The sequence below is a fragment of the Syngnathus scovelli genome, chromosome 7 (assembly GCF_024217435.2).
Source record: "Syngnathus scovelli strain Florida chromosome 7, RoL_Ssco_1.2, whole genome shotgun sequence".
NCBI lineage: Eukaryota > Metazoa > Chordata > Actinopteri > Syngnathiformes > Syngnathidae > Syngnathus > Syngnathus scovelli.
Genome location: NC_090853.1, coordinates 7347877 through 7366601, shown reverse-complemented (window position 1 = coordinate 7366601; position 18725 = coordinate 7347877). Strand labels below are relative to the sequence as shown.

Below are 18725 nucleotides of genomic sequence, written 5' to 3'. Positions count from 1 at the left end.
AACGTAAGGCCCAGGGGCCACATTTTGGAAGTTCTGATGGATTAATTAGGATTTTGAGGAAGGAGAACTACCTACATTTTTTAAAGGGTATATTTGTTGGTGCAACCCCAACACACAGCAGGTGTTTGTCACTTTTCTGGTCAAGACTCATTTTCACTTATGTGGTTTCTTCCACCTACCCTGGTGCCTACTGTTTACAAACATTTTTAAATGTGTATGGCATAATGTTACACTATACATTAAATATTTAAACAGGGATTAGTTCGATGGGCATAGCGTGCATGATCCAACCGGTAAGGGAACAGTACAGTCAGGCCCAACCCGTTTACTATGAGATAAGTCACAACTGTTCTTGAAATAACTTAACAGTAGTGCAAGATGTTGCTAATCAGGTTTACCAAGTGTATGGGCCAATATTTCTGTGACATTTTGCCTCCTTATGTGAAGTATGTCAAAGTCGTTGAAATGTGCATTTCTTGCATTTAAATGACACACGTCAATACAAATAACACTTTATTGTTTTCATTGATTTTTTTTCTTCAAGTTACAGTAAAACATGATTTAAAAAGACAATGTATATTGTGATGCAAGAATAAAATAAAATATACTGCGTAAAAAAAAGTAAAACTTACAAACAACTAAAAAATGAAATGAAAATCATTCATAAAAATATTCATGTCAAGGGAGTAAAAAAAGCCTCAGTTCAGATATCGATCATCACGGACATGACACAAAGCACCTGCAGGGCACCTTGATTGAAAATAAGCAGACAAAAAGTAAATCAATACATCAATCTATCAACCAGACTGAAAAGTCATCAGCGTCGTAGGCTGTGATGAATTACATCAGACCAAAGAGTTGATGGAATCAAGAGGAGGTGGGGCGCCGTTTAAGGTACAATAGTGAGGGGGGGGGAAATTATGATTTGTTTTCCTTAAATCCCAATTGGGAGTAAATACATTTTGCCAACCAAGTCAACACTCATCAGTTCTTTAAAAACAGGGTGTAACCATTAGAATGTAGTGCCATGTGAGGTTATATGACAGTAACTTAAGATGCACTGGTTGCACGGCATTTCTGTGCACACAATGTTTGAATAGTACAAAAGTTTGTTTGTGGATGAAAACTGTGTTTACTATTGGTTGAAACAGAATAAGAGTGTAAAAATAACCTCATTCTCTCAGATCCAGAGGAGACACATCAAGAAAATTATTGTCCTTTGAAAAACAATGGCTATATTAACGTGAAAATGAATTATCTTTAAGTTGCTCTCCTATTTCTCGCACTAAGTATCTGTATGTGCGAGAAGATTATAAAATTGTGTCAGAAGTCACATTCGCATAAATATAGCACCGGTGCATGCTGTGCAAAGAGCCAGCAGAAAATTCCAAAATATGTTCACGGAAATATAGCCACTGAGAGTTATCTAAGTTTGCATGCATTTACTATGTCCTCCATCTTGTCTAGTGGGACATTTCTTGAGCTGAGAGACAAGACTCGTATTGTGCCCTACACATAAATCCAAAATAATGATCATGAAATCTATTCTTCTACAAGCATTTATAAAAAATAGTTTATCTATCTGTTCCCATAGTTTTTTTGTTTTTTACATTCTTTGGTGACATGCACCACCAGCCAGCAGCCGAGCATTGATTGTGCCACAAACAGGAGCAAAACTATTCGGAAATACACAACGGAGGTCCATTCTAGGGCGTCTAAAGTGCAACGTGTGCCATTTGTCTCTCACCGAGTCGTTCATGGGAAGCCGCTAACGGGGCAGAGGCTCGTCTCTCAGCTCAGGCATTAGAAGTCATTTGTGGACGGACAGACAGACAGACGGCAGCAGGAATGGAAGGAAAAGATGGAAACCAAAGTCGTGAGACAAGTCTTGTGTAGTTCCACTCCTTCCATCGTTTGCACATATACAGAGAGGCACTCTTTTGGAAAGTGCCTCTGTGAGTTCATGCCAGGCAGGACACATCTTTGGATTGTCAGAAAACACCTGCAATTATTCTCCTCACTTTGGATTCTATTCCGCATTCAGTCTTAATTGGGACGTTTTTCCCTTGGTTTTACACTTACTTTTATATCAATACAGAAGGAATAAAACTCAAGGAAATATGCAGGTGGTGCGCTTTAGTGTTGCACTGATGAGCGCATTTAAAACAATTAGATACAGAGTACCTTAAAAATGTAAACGTGTGTGTGAGCGTGTGTGTTGACTGACTTTGGCATCTCACAGAGGCACTTATTGCTACAGCAAAGCCACACTAACAAATGGTGTGGTGATGCTCCACCACTATACCACACCAACATTGCATCTTTTTCCATGTCTGATTTTCCTGAACACACCATGTTTTTTGTAACATATATGAATCGTCAATGATTTCACAACATCCCACAAAACATGTAAAAGAACAAAAAAGAGATTGTTTAAATTTGAATATGAAGCGGTGATGCCACATATGCAGACAGGGACGTTTGAACACGACAAAGCAAGGGCCAGCAGTCTTGAGTCTCCAATAGGCAGTGGACACATTTTCATTACTTTGCGTGATGTCAGCGTGACACTGATTTGCTACTAATTCTGCTGCCTGGGGATTCCTTTTAATGCCCTCAAGGTGAAGCGCAGGAAAAGAATATTTGAGCCACGGCATCACTTATCTATTAGGGTGGAAAATGGACTCACTTTAGTTATATGTGAGCACACCAGTCCCAAAGTAGAAGTCCTCAACTTCATGTTTTTTTATACTTGTGTGGTTTCTTAAAAATCCCAATACTCATTTAATCTTCTGTTGGGCTTTCCATGTGGGTATGCTCTTCTACTTCCATTTTCTTGTAATGGGCTGAGCGAAAACAACGTCTGAATGATTTGAAAAATAAAAAAAACTTGAACGGGATGTCTCGTCACAGCGAGTCTTGCTTTCTGTCCGTTTACCGCTCACTTTTGTTGGTACCACCGGGGGAACTTGAAATGACATGCGCCATGCCTGTGTTTGTGTGAATCCACTTTGTCACAGTGTACAATGTCAGTGATGATGAAACTGTGCAGTTGTGCAGGGAACACACTGTGTTTGTGAACGTGTGCATGTTCAAACCCAGAGAGGCAGCACAGAAATGGTATGGAGTTCCTACAAGAGGCAAGTGACCTCCGCGACTCCTCTCCAGTCTCTTTTTTTTTTTTCGTCCTCTGAGTAGTTCATCCTATCAAGTTTGTGGAAATCATCCTCTTTCAGCGCTCGCTCTCGGTCTAAACAAAGGCCTCAATCTTGTTGCTGTTTTCCAGCTTGACGAAGATCTTTGGGTCGTCGTCGCGCTCGTCTCTGAGGCGCTGGAGGTGTCGGCTGTGAAACAGCAGGTAAACGGGTAGGCAAAATCCCAGCATGCTCAGCACCAAGAGGCCCACGTTCACCTGAAGACACATGAAGTTGAGCTTGTCACACCCTGATGAGGAGTAATGTGAACTAAAGTGTTTTTTGTTTTTTTTTACTGTACTATATTCACCCGTGGGCTTACTTACCCATAAGGGGTCTCCCTCCAGGGGTCCCACCATGGCCATGAATAGAGGCTGCTGGAGCAGGGCAAACAGAGCGCTGATCAAAGACTGCATTCCTGTAAGACTGCCAAACTGAGAGGATGGGTACCTGCAGGCAAAAAAACCCATAATAATTCAGAGTATAATAAAATATCAGCATACTTAATTTATAGTCTCCGATGTAGTATATATGGGTAACTAATGCTTGACCCAGATCATGAAGGTTCCTCATATGCCAATATGTATGCACTTGAGATTCCTGCTTGTATTTGAATCCAGTGTCCCCAGTTTACCAGACATTTGAAGTATCCAGACTCACACTAAAGGGACTAAGGATATCCAAAATGTGGATGTACAGGTTTTGCTAGAATAGCGTGTGTATTACAGCACTAAACATCACACACACACTTACACAGCAGCGTAGAGGCCTCCAACTGCAGAGTGGATGAAGCCTCTGACAATTGTATGAAGCACGAAAGACAAAATCTGAAAAACAACAACAAAGCCACACACACATTTTCTATTAATGACCAGGTCAGTGGTTGCAGAAGTTAACATGAAGGAACAGGCTCACGTCTTCAAGAAATTGAAATCTAACAAATATGGTTCCGTATGTATTTAATCCACTAGATGTCGCTAGATTACTATAAAATCTCTCCAGCTCTCAGTTTCACAACATGCAAGGACATAATGTAGGCCATATGGACAAAAGGTTTCTAACAGCTGGCCAACGAGAAAAAAAAGGAACAACACGTGCCACGTTTTGTGAGACGAGCTCTGAGAATTCTTGGTTTTTGGAAGAGGATGTGGCTCACACAAAACTGTTCTCCAAAGCGGTTTCATAGGGTTGAGATTAGGGCTGTCTTTTTAAGTTCTTTCACACCAAGCTCATTTTAGTGTGCCTTTATGTACTATTGTGTACTTTGTGATTTGGGCCACAGCAAAATTGTAACAAAAAGTGCACTCTCCAAACTTTCCCGACTGCCTTGATAAAATGGAGAAAGAAGGGGACTAAGGGGTGTGGTCTAACCTGATTGATTAACTTTGTCCCAACATTTTGTTCTTAACGTGTGCGCAGAGCAACTTGCTCATTATGGAACTCTACTTGTTGGGATTCAGAAAAAACTATTCTGTTGACTCAAGTGTTTTTGTGCGCGTACCTGAAGTGGGAGGCTGGGCATGACGCAAGTGACTCCAAAGCACACCAAAAGTAGGTTGGTGAAGATGAAGGCTCGGGTGGAGTTGATTATCTTCTGAATCTTTTTGTCTGGTCGACGAGGCTGGCCAGGCTCCCTGATGGTTAACAATTAAGAAAGTTAGATTTATACTGAATTTATTAATCATCAAAATTAAAAAATATCCCAAAGAATGAATCATTTTGGTTGACTTTGGCTTCTGTAGGTGCCAACTAGATATGTCATGTCTCACCTTACGGTACATTTGTCGTTTTCATCCTCACAGTCTTTCAGTCTCCAGTCCATGACGTAGCCAATCACAGGGGAGGTGGCCAGACACAATAGCTGGAGCACGCCGAAGATGGATGTGTACGTGCTTACTGAGAGGCAGACAAAAATGATGCTAAAGTTATAAATATGCTTTGCATTGTTAAAGTGTAGTCAAGATTTTTAGGGCAAAAGAACAGAATGGGTTGACATCACAGTGGGGTTTTTTTTAGGTTATGGCCACATTGTTTTTTAGTCAGACATGATTTCACAACAGTGAGACAGCTGAGGAAGGGAACTGAAAAGCACTGGTGTTAGGTTTTTTTTGTAATGGTTGGCTGAAGGTCTCTTACCCACTTGCATCCTTTCCACTGCAACAGCAACAGGAAGGCCGCATGACAGGACAAGAGCAAAGAGCAAGACACGGAGAAGAGGAAACAAGGAGGGGTGTTAACCAGAAACAACAGATTAGCTGAGTGAGAGAGAAGATTGTTAGGGGCTACAGTGTCAGCATAGACTTTGTTAAGTGATTAAAAACACACATACAGTGCAAGAAATTAGTGGCTAGACACTCAAAGGGGGGGGGGGGGGGGGGTGGGGGTGGGACCACCATCAAGCTGTGTGAAAGCATGAGTGCGAACACACACCCGTGCTGAGGTCTCCCTCCGTCAGCGACTCCAGAATTGTGTTCATGGCGCCCATGTAGAAGATGAGGCGCAGTTGGGTGACACACATGGTGATGAGGCTCAGGAGGAAGATGGGGCTCAACACACTCCTCATGAATGTCTGGGCTACACAAGAAATGACAGCGGAGAGCGAGATCACATCTCTGTCGTCTATTTTAATATCTGGTCAGACTCGAGTTCCTAGTCGTGGCGAGTGGAGGTTCATGCACTGCATCGAAAAGAAGATAACGTTGCATATGCAATCACCGTGTCACACCTCAAAATGTCTTTTGGCGACAGATGATTTATTCATTTCGTCTGTTCTCTGCACAGAACCATTTCTGCTGTGGCGGATGACTATAAATCCATTGTATCATTCAGATAAATACGTCACAGGGTTTATGCATTTGTATGCTTTTGTCTGTCAAACGTTGTGTGTAGCTGCTTTGTACATAACCATGAATTTGTATATTGTGTCTTGTATGTCATCTGACTGTGGGATATGTGAAACCCTTTGTCTTGTTGTAAAGTATTTTCACAAAGTTGGAACACATGGTTTATTCATAGTTAATAATGTGTTTTTGTGTGCCTCTCACGCAAATGGATTTGCAAACGCTGGACCGTCACAATTAGCTGGATTGCTTCAGGATTCAAACGCTGACGTCAGAATTGTGAAGCATGTGTGACAACTATTAATTCTCTGCGCTGTATGAATTTCTGACAAATTGCACATTTCTAGACTTACCCTCTTCTTGGGGCTTGCAGTTCACTTGCAGATCAACAGTGGACAGGCACATCTTGCTGGCGTCCTGCGAACCGAGGTCTTTGGAAGGCGGCTGTTGCTGCTTTATCGAGTTGCTTACACTCAGACGGCGCCCCACGGTGGTGACTTGACGGTAGAACTGCTTCCCTGTGATTTTGTGGTCGAATCCCAGCCAGCTAAATTTGATCTTTACTCTGTGGGAGGGAATTGTGTCAACAGGAGAGTGTCAAAGATGATGACCAATAATAAATCATATTTAATCGTAATTGGGCCATAAGAGTGTGTGGCATGTTTCTTACGTGAAGTCCATGTCCTCTGGGCCAGGGAAGGGTTCCAGGGGCCAGTTGACGAAGCAGTTAAGAAAGACCAGACAGGCGCAAGCGGCCCAAACCAGCAAGATAGTGATGAAGGTAGCACCCAGATCATAGATCACCTAAAGACAGGGAGACAGACAATGGTAATGACCACATCTAAAAACGGGGCGATACATCTGCACAATCTAATGACGTGCAATGCAAGAATTGTTGCTACGGCTTCTCTCATAGATGAGTTTGGTGGCAGCCTGAGTTACCTTAATGCCTGGGAAAGTAACAGCAGAGGAGGCGTACGATCCGATCATCAAGGCGATAAAAGTCGACCTGAGGTCTCCAAACATGTTGGGTAACTGAGAAATAAAGGAAAAACAGCAGAAAACACCATTGAGCATATAAAGGAGTTAAGGGGAGTACATTAAAGATGATATGAGAACATGTAAAAGATGATATGAGAACATGTACAGGTCCAGAAAGTAGAAACCTTGCCACAGTTTGGCTATCTGCTTCTAATTGACTGTCTGGTAAAGGAGCTAGCTCGCTATATTTTAAATCTGAATTGTACCTGCTGCTTGGTTGACTAGAAGCAACTATGGCTAAAGAAAAAATGTGGCATGGCTTTTACTTTCTGGACCTGGATCTGACACTTCTGTGTAAAAAGCACATATGACTTTAGTCATTTTAAAGATATCCATGGATTAGAAGAAGCAATGAATAGTTGGGGAATGATCAAATGTGATCAAAGGACAATCGGATAAAATCACCTTCGACAAAGTGTGGATCAAAGTAAAGCACTGCCATTCAAGCATCATTGCAGCTCTTGCATGAGGAGGCTATTTGCCTTTGAGGTTCAGCTCGCTGACTTGAATCTGACCTCCTATAATCTGAGCTATTTCCCCTGACAACTACACACAATAAACACATTGGCCAACATCCTGCCGCTTAACATTGGTGACCAGTGGAGGGCACATCCCTACTAAAAATGCAATGCATTGTAAAATAATCTAGCTGTGTTTTGCCACCACCATTTAAAACACAACAGAGAGGTTCTTTTGCCTTGCATCATGGCCCTCTGCACACATTGTTCTTCAAAATATGCCTCACTGTAAACATCCCTCTTGAAGAAATCCATAACAAATGTGTCAAAAGGTTGGAACACATTCCTGCTGTCGTGTAAAAGGCAGCAGGGACATGCAGGTACAAGCACAGCTTTCCTTGAAGGACACTGTCAAAACATTTGAACAAATTTGTTCTTTATCATCTGTTGTTTATTTTCACCACGGAGATGCGATTTTTCACATCACTTCTAAAATAAAGAATATCCGTAAAACTCATTTGTGGAATGCAGTTATGATTGGTTTGAGGACAAGCCACTTATACTGGGATAAGATACACAACAACCTTTAGCCCACTTAGTGGGGAGGACACATTAAGTTGCTCAGCGTGTGTCCAACTCAGCATACTTGAGGTGGTCAGCAGGAATAATCAAGGCCAACACATAGAAATAAATGAGTTCAGAAAAAAAACACTTGGGCACTCTTGGTTCCTCATTTTCCTGTTAGTCACAACTCTACCCAGTCTGCTGTGTGCTTTGTATTTGTATTTCACAACTTGCTTTCTGGAATAATTTGCATGTACTGTCATGAAGTATTTATTTCAAGAAACATGAACCAGAAGAGGCCCTTGCCACACAAATATAACTAATGTATATATACATAGGCGATACTTAATTAATTCCAACAGAGACTCATAAAAAGATCATCATCTAAAAAAATATATGCAGCCAAAGTGGGAAAAAGAGCTAATTTGATTTTAAATCAGAATTTTAAATTTCACAGTTGAACTCTGTATCCTACTATTTACTGCCCAAAGTCAGCTGAGGTAGGCCTTGTGAGGAAAAGCGGTACAGAAAATGAACGGATGGAGAGAAAACAAGTAGTTGATTTCATTTCAAAGAAGTGATATTGCCACTGGCAATTTTTTGTCAGAGGGAGGAAGCAAAAACAACCAAATCACGAGTGGAGGAGTGCCTGAGCAAAAACAAAAGAAAAAAAACAGAGGGGGCTGTTTCTGTTGGAGCATGTCCAGACCGGCTTCAACTCCTTGTGATGAGTGACACAGCACGTTTGCCACCTCATCTAATTTACAGCCCGTAAAAGAAGCAAGGTGCCAACAAGAGGTTTTTGGGTGGGGGTAGTGGTTGTGCGTCATAAGTCAGGTGCTGAGACCACTGTTTCCAAAATCACATGGCAAACCGACTGCATGTGTGGATCACAAAAGAAATGGAGATGTTGAGCTGTAGTGGAGAGTTGTTTTTTTTTTTTGCTGACATAAGAATGAGAATGCCACTTATCATTCTAAATGGTGCAGTGCAGTGAAATTGAACGTTCAGTCTTGAGGTTGCAGTAAGAAAAAGTTGTATCACAAAATAATAATAGAAACTCTAATGTGTAAAATTTAAATGAAAAATGACAAGTGCCATGTAAAAAAACTGCGACTGTGCTGTGATTGATTTTCACTGTTGCTAGTGTACTTGACGTTGCGCAAGAGTTGTGGTGAAAAAAAACCCCGAAACCTTCACATTGACAAAATCAAATCAATTGAAATCTAGTGAAGAATGGCAACACGAAGTACAAATAGATCAACACCTGGTCAACATATCAACCAGCCCTTCTGTCTTGTGTTTACATTTCACTTGAATACACGCATGAATCTCATTTGTAAGACAAATAAATACCAGAATGTGCATCTTGCAAACAAATGGAGAAAGCAAAGATAAGCGTCCCTGCCAAGCCACCAACTATTACTCTTCCACCTTCCCTGAATAGTTCTTTTGTTAGCTCTGAGGTCAGTGAATCCAAGCAGAGAGTGGAAGTGTACACAATGATGGACTCAGTGTTTGGACAGCCATGTAAGGTCTATATTAGTTTCCAAAAGGTCACATGCAGATAAGATCACGGTTCGATGCCTGGGTTTGGTTAGCGTCAGGTGCAGATGGACATTGGCTGTCATAAAGAGGCTCACCCCACCACGCAGGTATTTAGAAAAATCTTCATCACCACACCAATGGTATTTTGGCAGGTTGTCCAGAGTAGCAAAAACTAGCGATAGAAATCATGAAGAAAGTCTAAAAATTATGAAAATGAATAAAAGCAATGATGAAGTGAGGAAATGGAATCATTTCATGAAAAAAAATTTAAATTTACTCTGAACTTTACTCGATTATTGGAACTTTTTTGGAATTGCGCAAGTGGCCATTCCGTGACCCGATTTTCAACGACTGCAGACGTCATATTTTGCAACTCCGGACAAAAGAGTGTGCTGAGCTTTGAAAAAGAAGACGCATCATGAGTGTGTCCCCAAGTTGACGAGGAAATGACCAAACAAGCAGCAGGCAGGCTGAAAGAGAAAACAAGGAGCGAGGCCTTTTAAGAGCAACCAAGAGGGAAACAAAAGAAGGAAGAGGGTTTGCTGCAGCCAGTGGAAATTCTGCTGCTTGCCAATGCGCCATTGAGAACCAGCTCAGACCGGTCCTGACCTGACACACAGCATACGTCTCCGTTCCATCCATCATAAAGTGCAGCCAAGCGAGTTGGAAGATCAGCAAACAACAGCTGACACACCGCAGACTGGCAATCGCCCAAACATCACGTTGCGCTCCAACGGGGGTCTAACATTTTAATGATGACATGATTTAAGCCGATCCCAGAAGCGTGTGAGTTTTTTTTTATCTTAGCGCAAGGGAAGCTCCTGAGTGCAACTAATGGCCACTTTTGTAGTCCCTTCATCAATACCCAATGTGGTGGTGCCTATGTGCGTGCCAAAGTAGCACCCATCCACCAAGTCTCATCCACACGAGGCTGATCTCAGCGACTCCTGCTCTGTCTTGCCAGCTCCCATCTCAAATGGCCACTCGCCCTTGCAACTGACACTCTTTTCATCCTTTCTACATATTTTCTTTCATCTGCGGCACTCTAGAAACAAACCACAAGCTGTTCTCTGTGTGCAAGTCACACCCACCACCTCCGTCAAGGAGACGTCGCGTGCGTTAGGGAAACTATGATTTGAATAATTAAATAGAGACAGAGAAATGCCTCGGAGTGGAGATACCAAAGTCAGGAAGCAAGAGGTGCTCCGACACGTGCCGAGGGAGAGAATCAGGGGGAGTTTCGTACAGCATGCACAGATACTACACATGCTCAAAACTCTCTCAGGTGTGTTAAGAGGCGGACAAGCACTCCCTGTTTTCTCAGCCAGGAAGGACACACCGAACAGAAAGTGAGGAAAGCTCAGACAAAGAGGACAAAGAACCAATGGAAATGCAGACGAGGTCTAAAGGCGAGTGAGTGAGGAGCTGTGTTTTTGCGGGCTTCATAGAAGGTTTGAAGGGCTCTCCTTTACAGTTCATAACATATAAAAAGTGATATGCAACATCAGGGTTGTTTTGACACTGCCTGCTTTTCCTGGAAACAACAAATAATCTTGACATGCCACGCATGAAGCAATAGAAACACACAACTGGCTGGGGGCTATAACTCACTTTGCTGAGAGCTTGGGGTGTAAACACACATACACACTCATATGCACAACAGGACGTCATGACCGTTGGAAGCATGTCTGGCCTTGCAAACAGACTAACTGTAATTGGAGATGAACAAAAACAACCTCAGACAAGTGAGGGTGGTAAAAACCTGCAGAGCAACCTGAGCAGCAGACATTAAGAGTGGGTGGGGACACGCATGTAAGCGTATAAATACACACCAACTTTGCGGCTTCCTGTTTATCTCTTCAGCAGCAAAGTGGAATATTAATGTGGCTCATCACCAACACACACAACTATGATGTACAGTAGAGATGAAATAGTCATGAGCAAAGCTCTTTTTTTGGCCACCAGACAGAGCAGCCAAGTTGCAGTGAATAATAGATTACGTGCTTCTTTCTACGCTGGCTCTCTTGTGGCCTCTCCTGTGATGCAGCACTTTTATCTGACTGATGGGTTCACTCTGACCGCGCTGGCTTCTCTGATCCATCCACTCCCATCCTTCCATTTGCTTCCGTAGCCGCACCACCACTCAGAGTACACACGTAGACGATGCCAATGTATAGGTACACAATGCATAGGCATTTGCTGTGCACCAAAAATTTTTTGTTGCAAAAAAAAAAACTAAGGCAAAATTGTGTGAGTGTATTATACATATTTGTTTAGGGAAGAAACTGCATTTTTTTTTTCAACTATTGCTGTATAGCAAGTGCCCAAAGCTTGACTGCAGTATCAATTTTCCACCAGTAGAGAATGCTAATAGTTTGTGAATACAGTTCCCTGTTGGATGTACTGTAGTCTGCAAATGTCGGAGTGAAAAATGGCCAAGGATACAGCAGCTGTGTATCTTCAAGGAGGAGATTCCATGGTGATCTGTTTTGGTTTGCAACTTATGTGAGTTCTGGTTTTTTTTTTCCCTCAGTTCAGAGTAGTTAAATTAAATCAGGAGAGTGTAGTCTTCATGAATGCAAAGGAAAATCTGAATTTGAAGGGCTATTTTCAGTTTGCGCATTATAACTGAGTGTTTGTTATTCTCGAAAAATTACGGTATGAATTTCTTTAAGGTAAGGTTAGACACCATTCAAGATGTATTGTCAGACAGATGTCTCCATTCTGATGAAAACACCAAGTCCTTGGTAGTGATTAAATTAGACTGGTGGTTTTATTTGGCATTTTGCTTTGACTTCATCCAATCTTCCTGAAGTTTAATAAATAGGAAATCATAGAAGTGACCTTACCGTCAGAGAAGTGAAAGTCATGCACATGCCTCCGAATCCATTTATGGCCAAGGCAAAGAAGATCAGGATGGACAGATCTGCAAAACAAAACCAATTAATGGACCAGACAGTTGTAGAGTCACCATAGAAGGTAGATATCAACTGGGATTGACAGTTGGCGTAAGCGCTTGTTACATACTGTTGGGATCGCTGGCTCCATAGGCGATGAGGAGGCAGGAGAAAGCAAAGCAGCCACTGGAAAATCAAAGTCATTGCATGTGAACATGTCAAATAGACACTCAGTGAACAAGGTCGTGTCTCGACTCACCTTCCCAGAAGTCGCAGCTTTCGCGGCCCGTATTTGTCCATGACGATGCCCATGGGAAGGGTGATGGCGGACAGCAGGAAAGAGCCCACTGTGAAGGCCAGGTTCAGCATCTCATCTTGGTCCTTGCAGATTTGCCAGCCATTCATCTCCAGGTACTCCTCGGCATCGGACGCCTCGGCGTCGGACGTATTGGCGAGAGTCAAGTTGGAGCTGTTGCTCTCTGGATGAAGAGAAAATTAAAAGGTGAGACATCTGAATGAATATTTTATTTAATGTGTTGATATTGCGGCAGTCTGTAAAAAAAAATTATCATCCTTTTCGCTTCAATTTTTTTCCATAGCCATCTTATCATTCAATACATTCTTCCTCCTTCTCTCGAAAGCTGTGCTGCTGATCAAAAATGTCAAGTGATCCAACGGTCACGTAAACAGACAGCCGGGGTAACAGTACGTCCCGAGTCAACAAGCTCCAAGAATGGTAAACCTCTGCATGCCCAGCCGCCCGCCCGCCTGCTTCCCAGTAGTGGAATCAACACTCAACACGTGTGCTCTATTTTTGTTCATCTGTCCTACTGGACTGCATCAACAGACTGGTGCGCCAACCAGCAAGGGCTGACGTAGAAAAACAACTCGTTCACCTCGATCTGCTTGGGCTCAAACTGTCGGCAAAACAAAACAGAAGGACTCAGCAGTTTTGTACTTTAATCGCCATGAGGGACAGGGGAATAAAATGACTGAGTCATCAGGGCCCTGCTTGTTCAAAACATGATTATTTGCTCAAAACATAGTTGTTACTTAAAGACATCGTCTAATCATATGGTCACTGGTTTGTGCCAATATATTTGTGATTTTGTTCATGTTCCATTCAAATTAACTGTTGGTTAAATACACTTAAACAGTGGTTGAAAAATAAACAGGTTTTGAACAACCGCTCCAGTGTTGTTTTTTTCACCTTCATGCTGTGCAGCCACAGCCAAGTCTATGCAGTTTTTATGATTTGCAGAAGGAAAAGGAACTATAGTTGGATGAAATATATACATTTAAAAAAAATAACTGTATTTATTTTCATTCATTTTCCACTTAGGATGATGTGGACCGTTTATGCCAGAGGAAATTCTCTGGTTAGACAATTTTGATACTGCTCTCAATCTTGTGACTGTTCTATTATTTAAAGGTTTTTGCACATGACTTTTGTTTTTGCATCTATGGTCTCGTTTTAGGAAGGCTACATGTCACGTGTTGAAATTTCAGGTAAAACATTTATGCAGATTTTAAGCCAATTGGAATCCTCTTGACCTAGTTTGGTGAATGTGTTTTTTACTTCACGTAGTTTTGCACCCTCATTTGTGATACGCTGTTAAATAGTTCTTGGAGAGGTATTTTGCACTGTATGAGTACATTTCATTTACCTTCTTAATTGTAATTGTATCTTTAAAATTAGGGTGATCTGGAACCTAGGAAAATAAAATCATAATTTATCCACAAAATTAGCAGTTCCCTTCAAGTTGACTGTCTGAAGGCGACAAAATCCCCTCCCTTCAATGCTCTATCAGGAAAAACAACCTCCCCAAGAAAAGAATGCCGACTCACTAAAATCCTTGTGTATCTGTACGATTAGCACAACTTTGATGGAGGATGCTGACAGGGTGAGAGTAAAGTCTTGTGCAAATATGGCCTCTTCTGTGTGATTGTGACATGTCGGCTGTCAAATCAACAACATGCAACACCATTTGCCTACTTTAAAAGCTCCATAATCAAACTCAATCCCTTCCATTCAAATTTCAAAACCTTAGCAATACTGGCTGTGTCTTAAAAAGCTATTTTACATTCTTGGCTGCCATACGAGTTAAAATGTTAACGACCTTGGGTGTTCAACTTTGGAGGTTCCACTGTATTAGTATCCAACGTGGTTACCATCAAGCTGCACGTCAGATAATCGAGGTAGCAGTTGATATCTTTGCTCCATGAATATCCAAACATTGTTGTGCAAATATGATGGGATTACATGAAAACCGTTTTGATGGCAACATGATACACAAGTGAACCTCACTCCCCTTTGTTTCTGTCTTGGGTGTGGGGAACTTGTGTTTGCCAAATTCTCAGGAGGACAACAAGATACGGTGACTATAGTGAGACTCGAGATAAAAAGTGGTTCTTCCTGACCTGATTATATTTGTAAAGGGAAAAACAGCTGATTAAAGGCTGCTAGGAAGGTCATAGGGGTAACAAAGGTCGTTAACTAAGAAGGAATAATCCATTCAGGTTGATCACCTGAATTAAATCCATTCAAATAAGTCAGCAATGAATAGTGTGAACTTTAACACAAACACGCTGGCATGATTCTTTTACACAATGATGACAATGTGCAGTCTCTTAGTCCAGGCCATACATATTTACAAATGAGCGCCCTACTTTCATCAGTTCCTCCTACAAGGACAAAAACATGGCTGCAAGAATGAATGGCCTCATTCAGTGTAACTTCAAAAACAACTGCTCAGGAAAGCAAGTAATTCGCAAATGTCTAAAGACGATGAATCATTCCTGCAGCCTTTTGTTGACTTTATCTGACCTACATTGCTGCATGGTACAATGAATAGTAAACACATATTTATTTATTTATTTATTTATTTATTTTTTATGAGGGACCTCTCCCGCACACGTGTGACCGCGAAAGGGCGAGGAAAGAATCCGCGAAAAACGTTAATCTGAGCCAACTGCAGTTTTAGAGTTGGTGCGAATGCTAAATATTCTGAAATTTTGAGCTTGGTCATCAAATTTATTTTTTTTCCAAAGAATACTCAACTTTTCCCTAAAAACAACCAGTTGTTGTGTGTGCTTAGTTTTCAACACTCAGCAAAAGCACCATTCAGTGGGTGTGGTCACACATCCTGTTTATCACAGGAGAGGGTGGTCTAAAAATAGTGTGGTAAAAAGGCCAGTAAGTACTTAAATCCACTTTTGTGTCACTCTGTCACATGATAAAAATCATTATATTCAAATAGGCATGGTTTGGGATCACTAATGCTGCTTCAGAGAGGATTTTGCAGAGAAACAGTCATCCATATATTCATTTGTGCCAGGCTCAAACTGTTGCCATTATGAAACTTTTATTACCTAAATAATAAAATCATCATCATGAAAACTTTTGTTCATGATGTTGAAACAATCGTGAGACTTGATACTTTTTATAACACAAAATTAAGATTACCTGGTGCCTTGCAGAGGTAGGAATAGAAGCCCTCTGACTTGAGCATGATGAGCAGGGATCCCCAACCCAGGAGCACAGCAGAGAAAAGCAGGTTCTCGATGACCGCTGTCACCGCCATCCACCAACGGCGGCTAAAGGCCGTGGCCAAGGTAGGAGCCATCACAACCGAGGTGGGGGTGCTTCACTCGTCTGACAGGAGAGGAGGAAGGGAGGCTATAACACCTGGATGATTAAAAAAGTTGAGAGAGAGGGGGGACAAATTAAAACAAATGTTGATTTGACTACTCTTTATTTCTAAAATATTAAAAATGAACACAATATTGTTCAATAAAATGCTCATTGAATATTATATTAGTTATGGTGCACCTACGTGATAGAAAATTGTCATCCCTGACATAACTTAAAATGCTGTCTGTTTTAAGAAGCCGTGGGACTGAATAGTAAAGGTACTTGGAGAAAATGGCAGGGACGCATCCTGGTGCTTTTGTTCCTTCCTCAAGCTGATGTACATACAGACAAGGGAAGAACAGCTGAGCGCTGTGGGCGTGTCAAGCCCTATCCGCGCACAGAGAGACGCCCCACCCTTAAGACATCTGATTGGAGCGTGGTGACAATAGCTCTTCGTCTATTGGTTAAAATTTACATAGTAAACGTAGCAGCCGCACGTGAGGATGCTGCATACATTTAATAGGAAGTACAAATGGTTCTGATTCAAGATAAGACTTTCCCCAGAAATATTTTTAATCGTAAATATATATTTTAAAAAACTATTGTAGATATAATGCAACAACTGAAATCACCTAATATGGTTTAAAAATACTGTCGGAATTTTAAAAGGTTAGACAGTTGCCTTTTTACGACAATTCTTCGTCACGACAATGTATTTAACACGAATTAATTTGATACATGATTTTAAAACTGAAAGCTATATCAAATTGGACGTGTTTCTATTTTGACAAGGACCGTTTTTAATTGAGAACCTCAATTCTTGACTATGAAAAAAACGATAGCACGTGAACGCAACACCAGTTCCATCCGGTTTGAACCAGCACGGCGCGAGATTGTTATTCGGGGATCTTATGTCCTTATTGGTATTGTATGTTTTGTAAAAGACGTAAACACTTAAACAAGGACAATGTGCGCGTCAAAACAATATTCAAAAAAAACTCAACACAAAAAAAAATCTCCAGCTACCTTTGTGAATAAATCACATACGTTTTAGTTGCCGAGCTGAAACGGCATGTTTGAATTTACGAAGGTAACAGAAAATTGTTGTCTCACACATTTGCACATATACAAAAAAAAGGACATGTTGTTAAATTCCCCCTTTAATGATTTGTTTTGCATCCACGCAAACTTCCGTCAATCATCACTAAGCCTAAGTATAGCCTCGCCTGTACTAGATATTTTAGGATGCAATGGTGTTGTTTCGGAGTAAGTCTCCACAATATCAACACCAACATGACGACGACAATAAAGACAAAGTCAGACTCAGTACCCCCAAAACTGGTCAGAACTGGACTGCATGTCCGCCCCTCCTCACACTATTTGCGTCTCCCGCACCGCGCTTTAAAAAAGCGGCCAGGTGTCCGGTGAACAAGCACACTAAGCTTCCGCTTACAAAATAAAACTTACATTTTGCACATTTAAAATGACAACAATATATATTCCATACGATGCCGTTTATATTTAATTGTTTTAAAACCACACAGGGACTAGTAAACGACGACACTATATGTAGCAATCATTTTCCATTCAGGTAATTAGAGCTTTTATTTCTATAACTATATTACTATCCGGATTTATCCAATGTAATTTTGAGTACCTTGGTTATCAGTACATTACTAAGTAGCGCTCAGCTGTTCGGAACAACAACTGTAAAGGAAAAGTAGCCAACGCTGCCAAATGGAAATAAAATAAAAGAACGTGAAGAAATTCTGCTCCCATTCCACGTTATAGCATAAAACATATTCGACTGTCAAAATAGTATGACGATATAAAGAGAGAATTGGCTAAACCTTAATGTAATTATTAGTGTCATTGTTCTTCGCCGAATAGCAAACAAAATACGAGGCTCATTGTACTTTATATTTGCTATCATACATTAGAGTGGAATGTTCGAGAAAATAGGCAAACTCTTTTGCAGCCTCTTTCTAGTCAGATGCGGTGAGTGAGTCAGAGCATCCTCGGTTGCGGCGACCCACCTGAGTGTATGCGGCTTCAGGGACAAAGACAGTCCGCGGTGTTCAGTCCAATTCGCCTCTTTGCGTCCAGACGTGTGTCAACGATCTGGTCGAGCTCAAAGTTAACACGTAGGACGTGTGGTCGTTCTTTTGGCGAGTTTCTCCATTCCCTTGTCATTGCAGACATTATATAGCGGTCGCAGAGACGATGCACAAACAACATCGCCTTCCTATTGGAGGAGGGCTGTGCTAGAGGCAAACCTCAGCCAATCAGAGAGCGCCAGTCCTCCACGTGCTTTGTTCCTCAGCTGTAGTCTTGCTAGAAAAAGACGTTGGAGTAAACATCACTTGATAGCTGTTGAGAATCGTTTTATACTGCTATTCATATAGTGCATTAAACTTCACCTATCACGTAATTATGAGGCCCTTGGGTAGCTTGACAAGGAATACTTGCCATTTGTTGACTATTTCTTTCCCTGCAGATGCATGTTCCAAATTATGATATTTCTATTTGGGAGTTATGTTGCCAGTAGC

General features: G+C 41.4%; 1 protein-coding gene across 2 annotated transcripts; it reads right to left on the bottom strand.

Annotated features, from left to right (window-relative positions):
• Positions 1 to 500: 500 nt before the first annotated feature.
• LOC125972822 (large neutral amino acids transporter small subunit 4) lies at positions 501 to 18403 on the bottom strand. Of its 2 annotated transcripts, XM_049726815.1 has the most exons (15): positions 18213 to 18403; positions 16009 to 16230; positions 12802 to 13021; positions 12673 to 12728; positions 12495 to 12571; positions 6977 to 7069; positions 6705 to 6838; positions 6388 to 6599; positions 5625 to 5768; positions 5331 to 5348; positions 4964 to 5090; positions 4696 to 4828; positions 3948 to 4021; positions 3521 to 3644; positions 501 to 3412 (listed from the first exon to the last, which is right to left on the bottom strand). In XM_049726815.1, the coding sequence occupies exons 2-15, from the start codon at positions 16166 to 16168 to the stop codon at positions 3251 to 3253; spliced, it is 1734 nt and encodes a 577-aa protein (XP_049582772.1). In that variant the 5' UTR covers positions 16169 to 16230; positions 18213 to 18403; the 3' UTR covers positions 501 to 3250. The 2 variants fall into 2 exon arrangements, with proteins under 2 accessions (XP_049582772.1, XP_049582773.1); XM_049726816.1 differs by lacking the exon at positions 5331 to 5348 and having other exon boundaries at positions 18213 to 18401.
• Between the last annotated feature and the right edge of the window lie 322 nt (positions 18404 to 18725).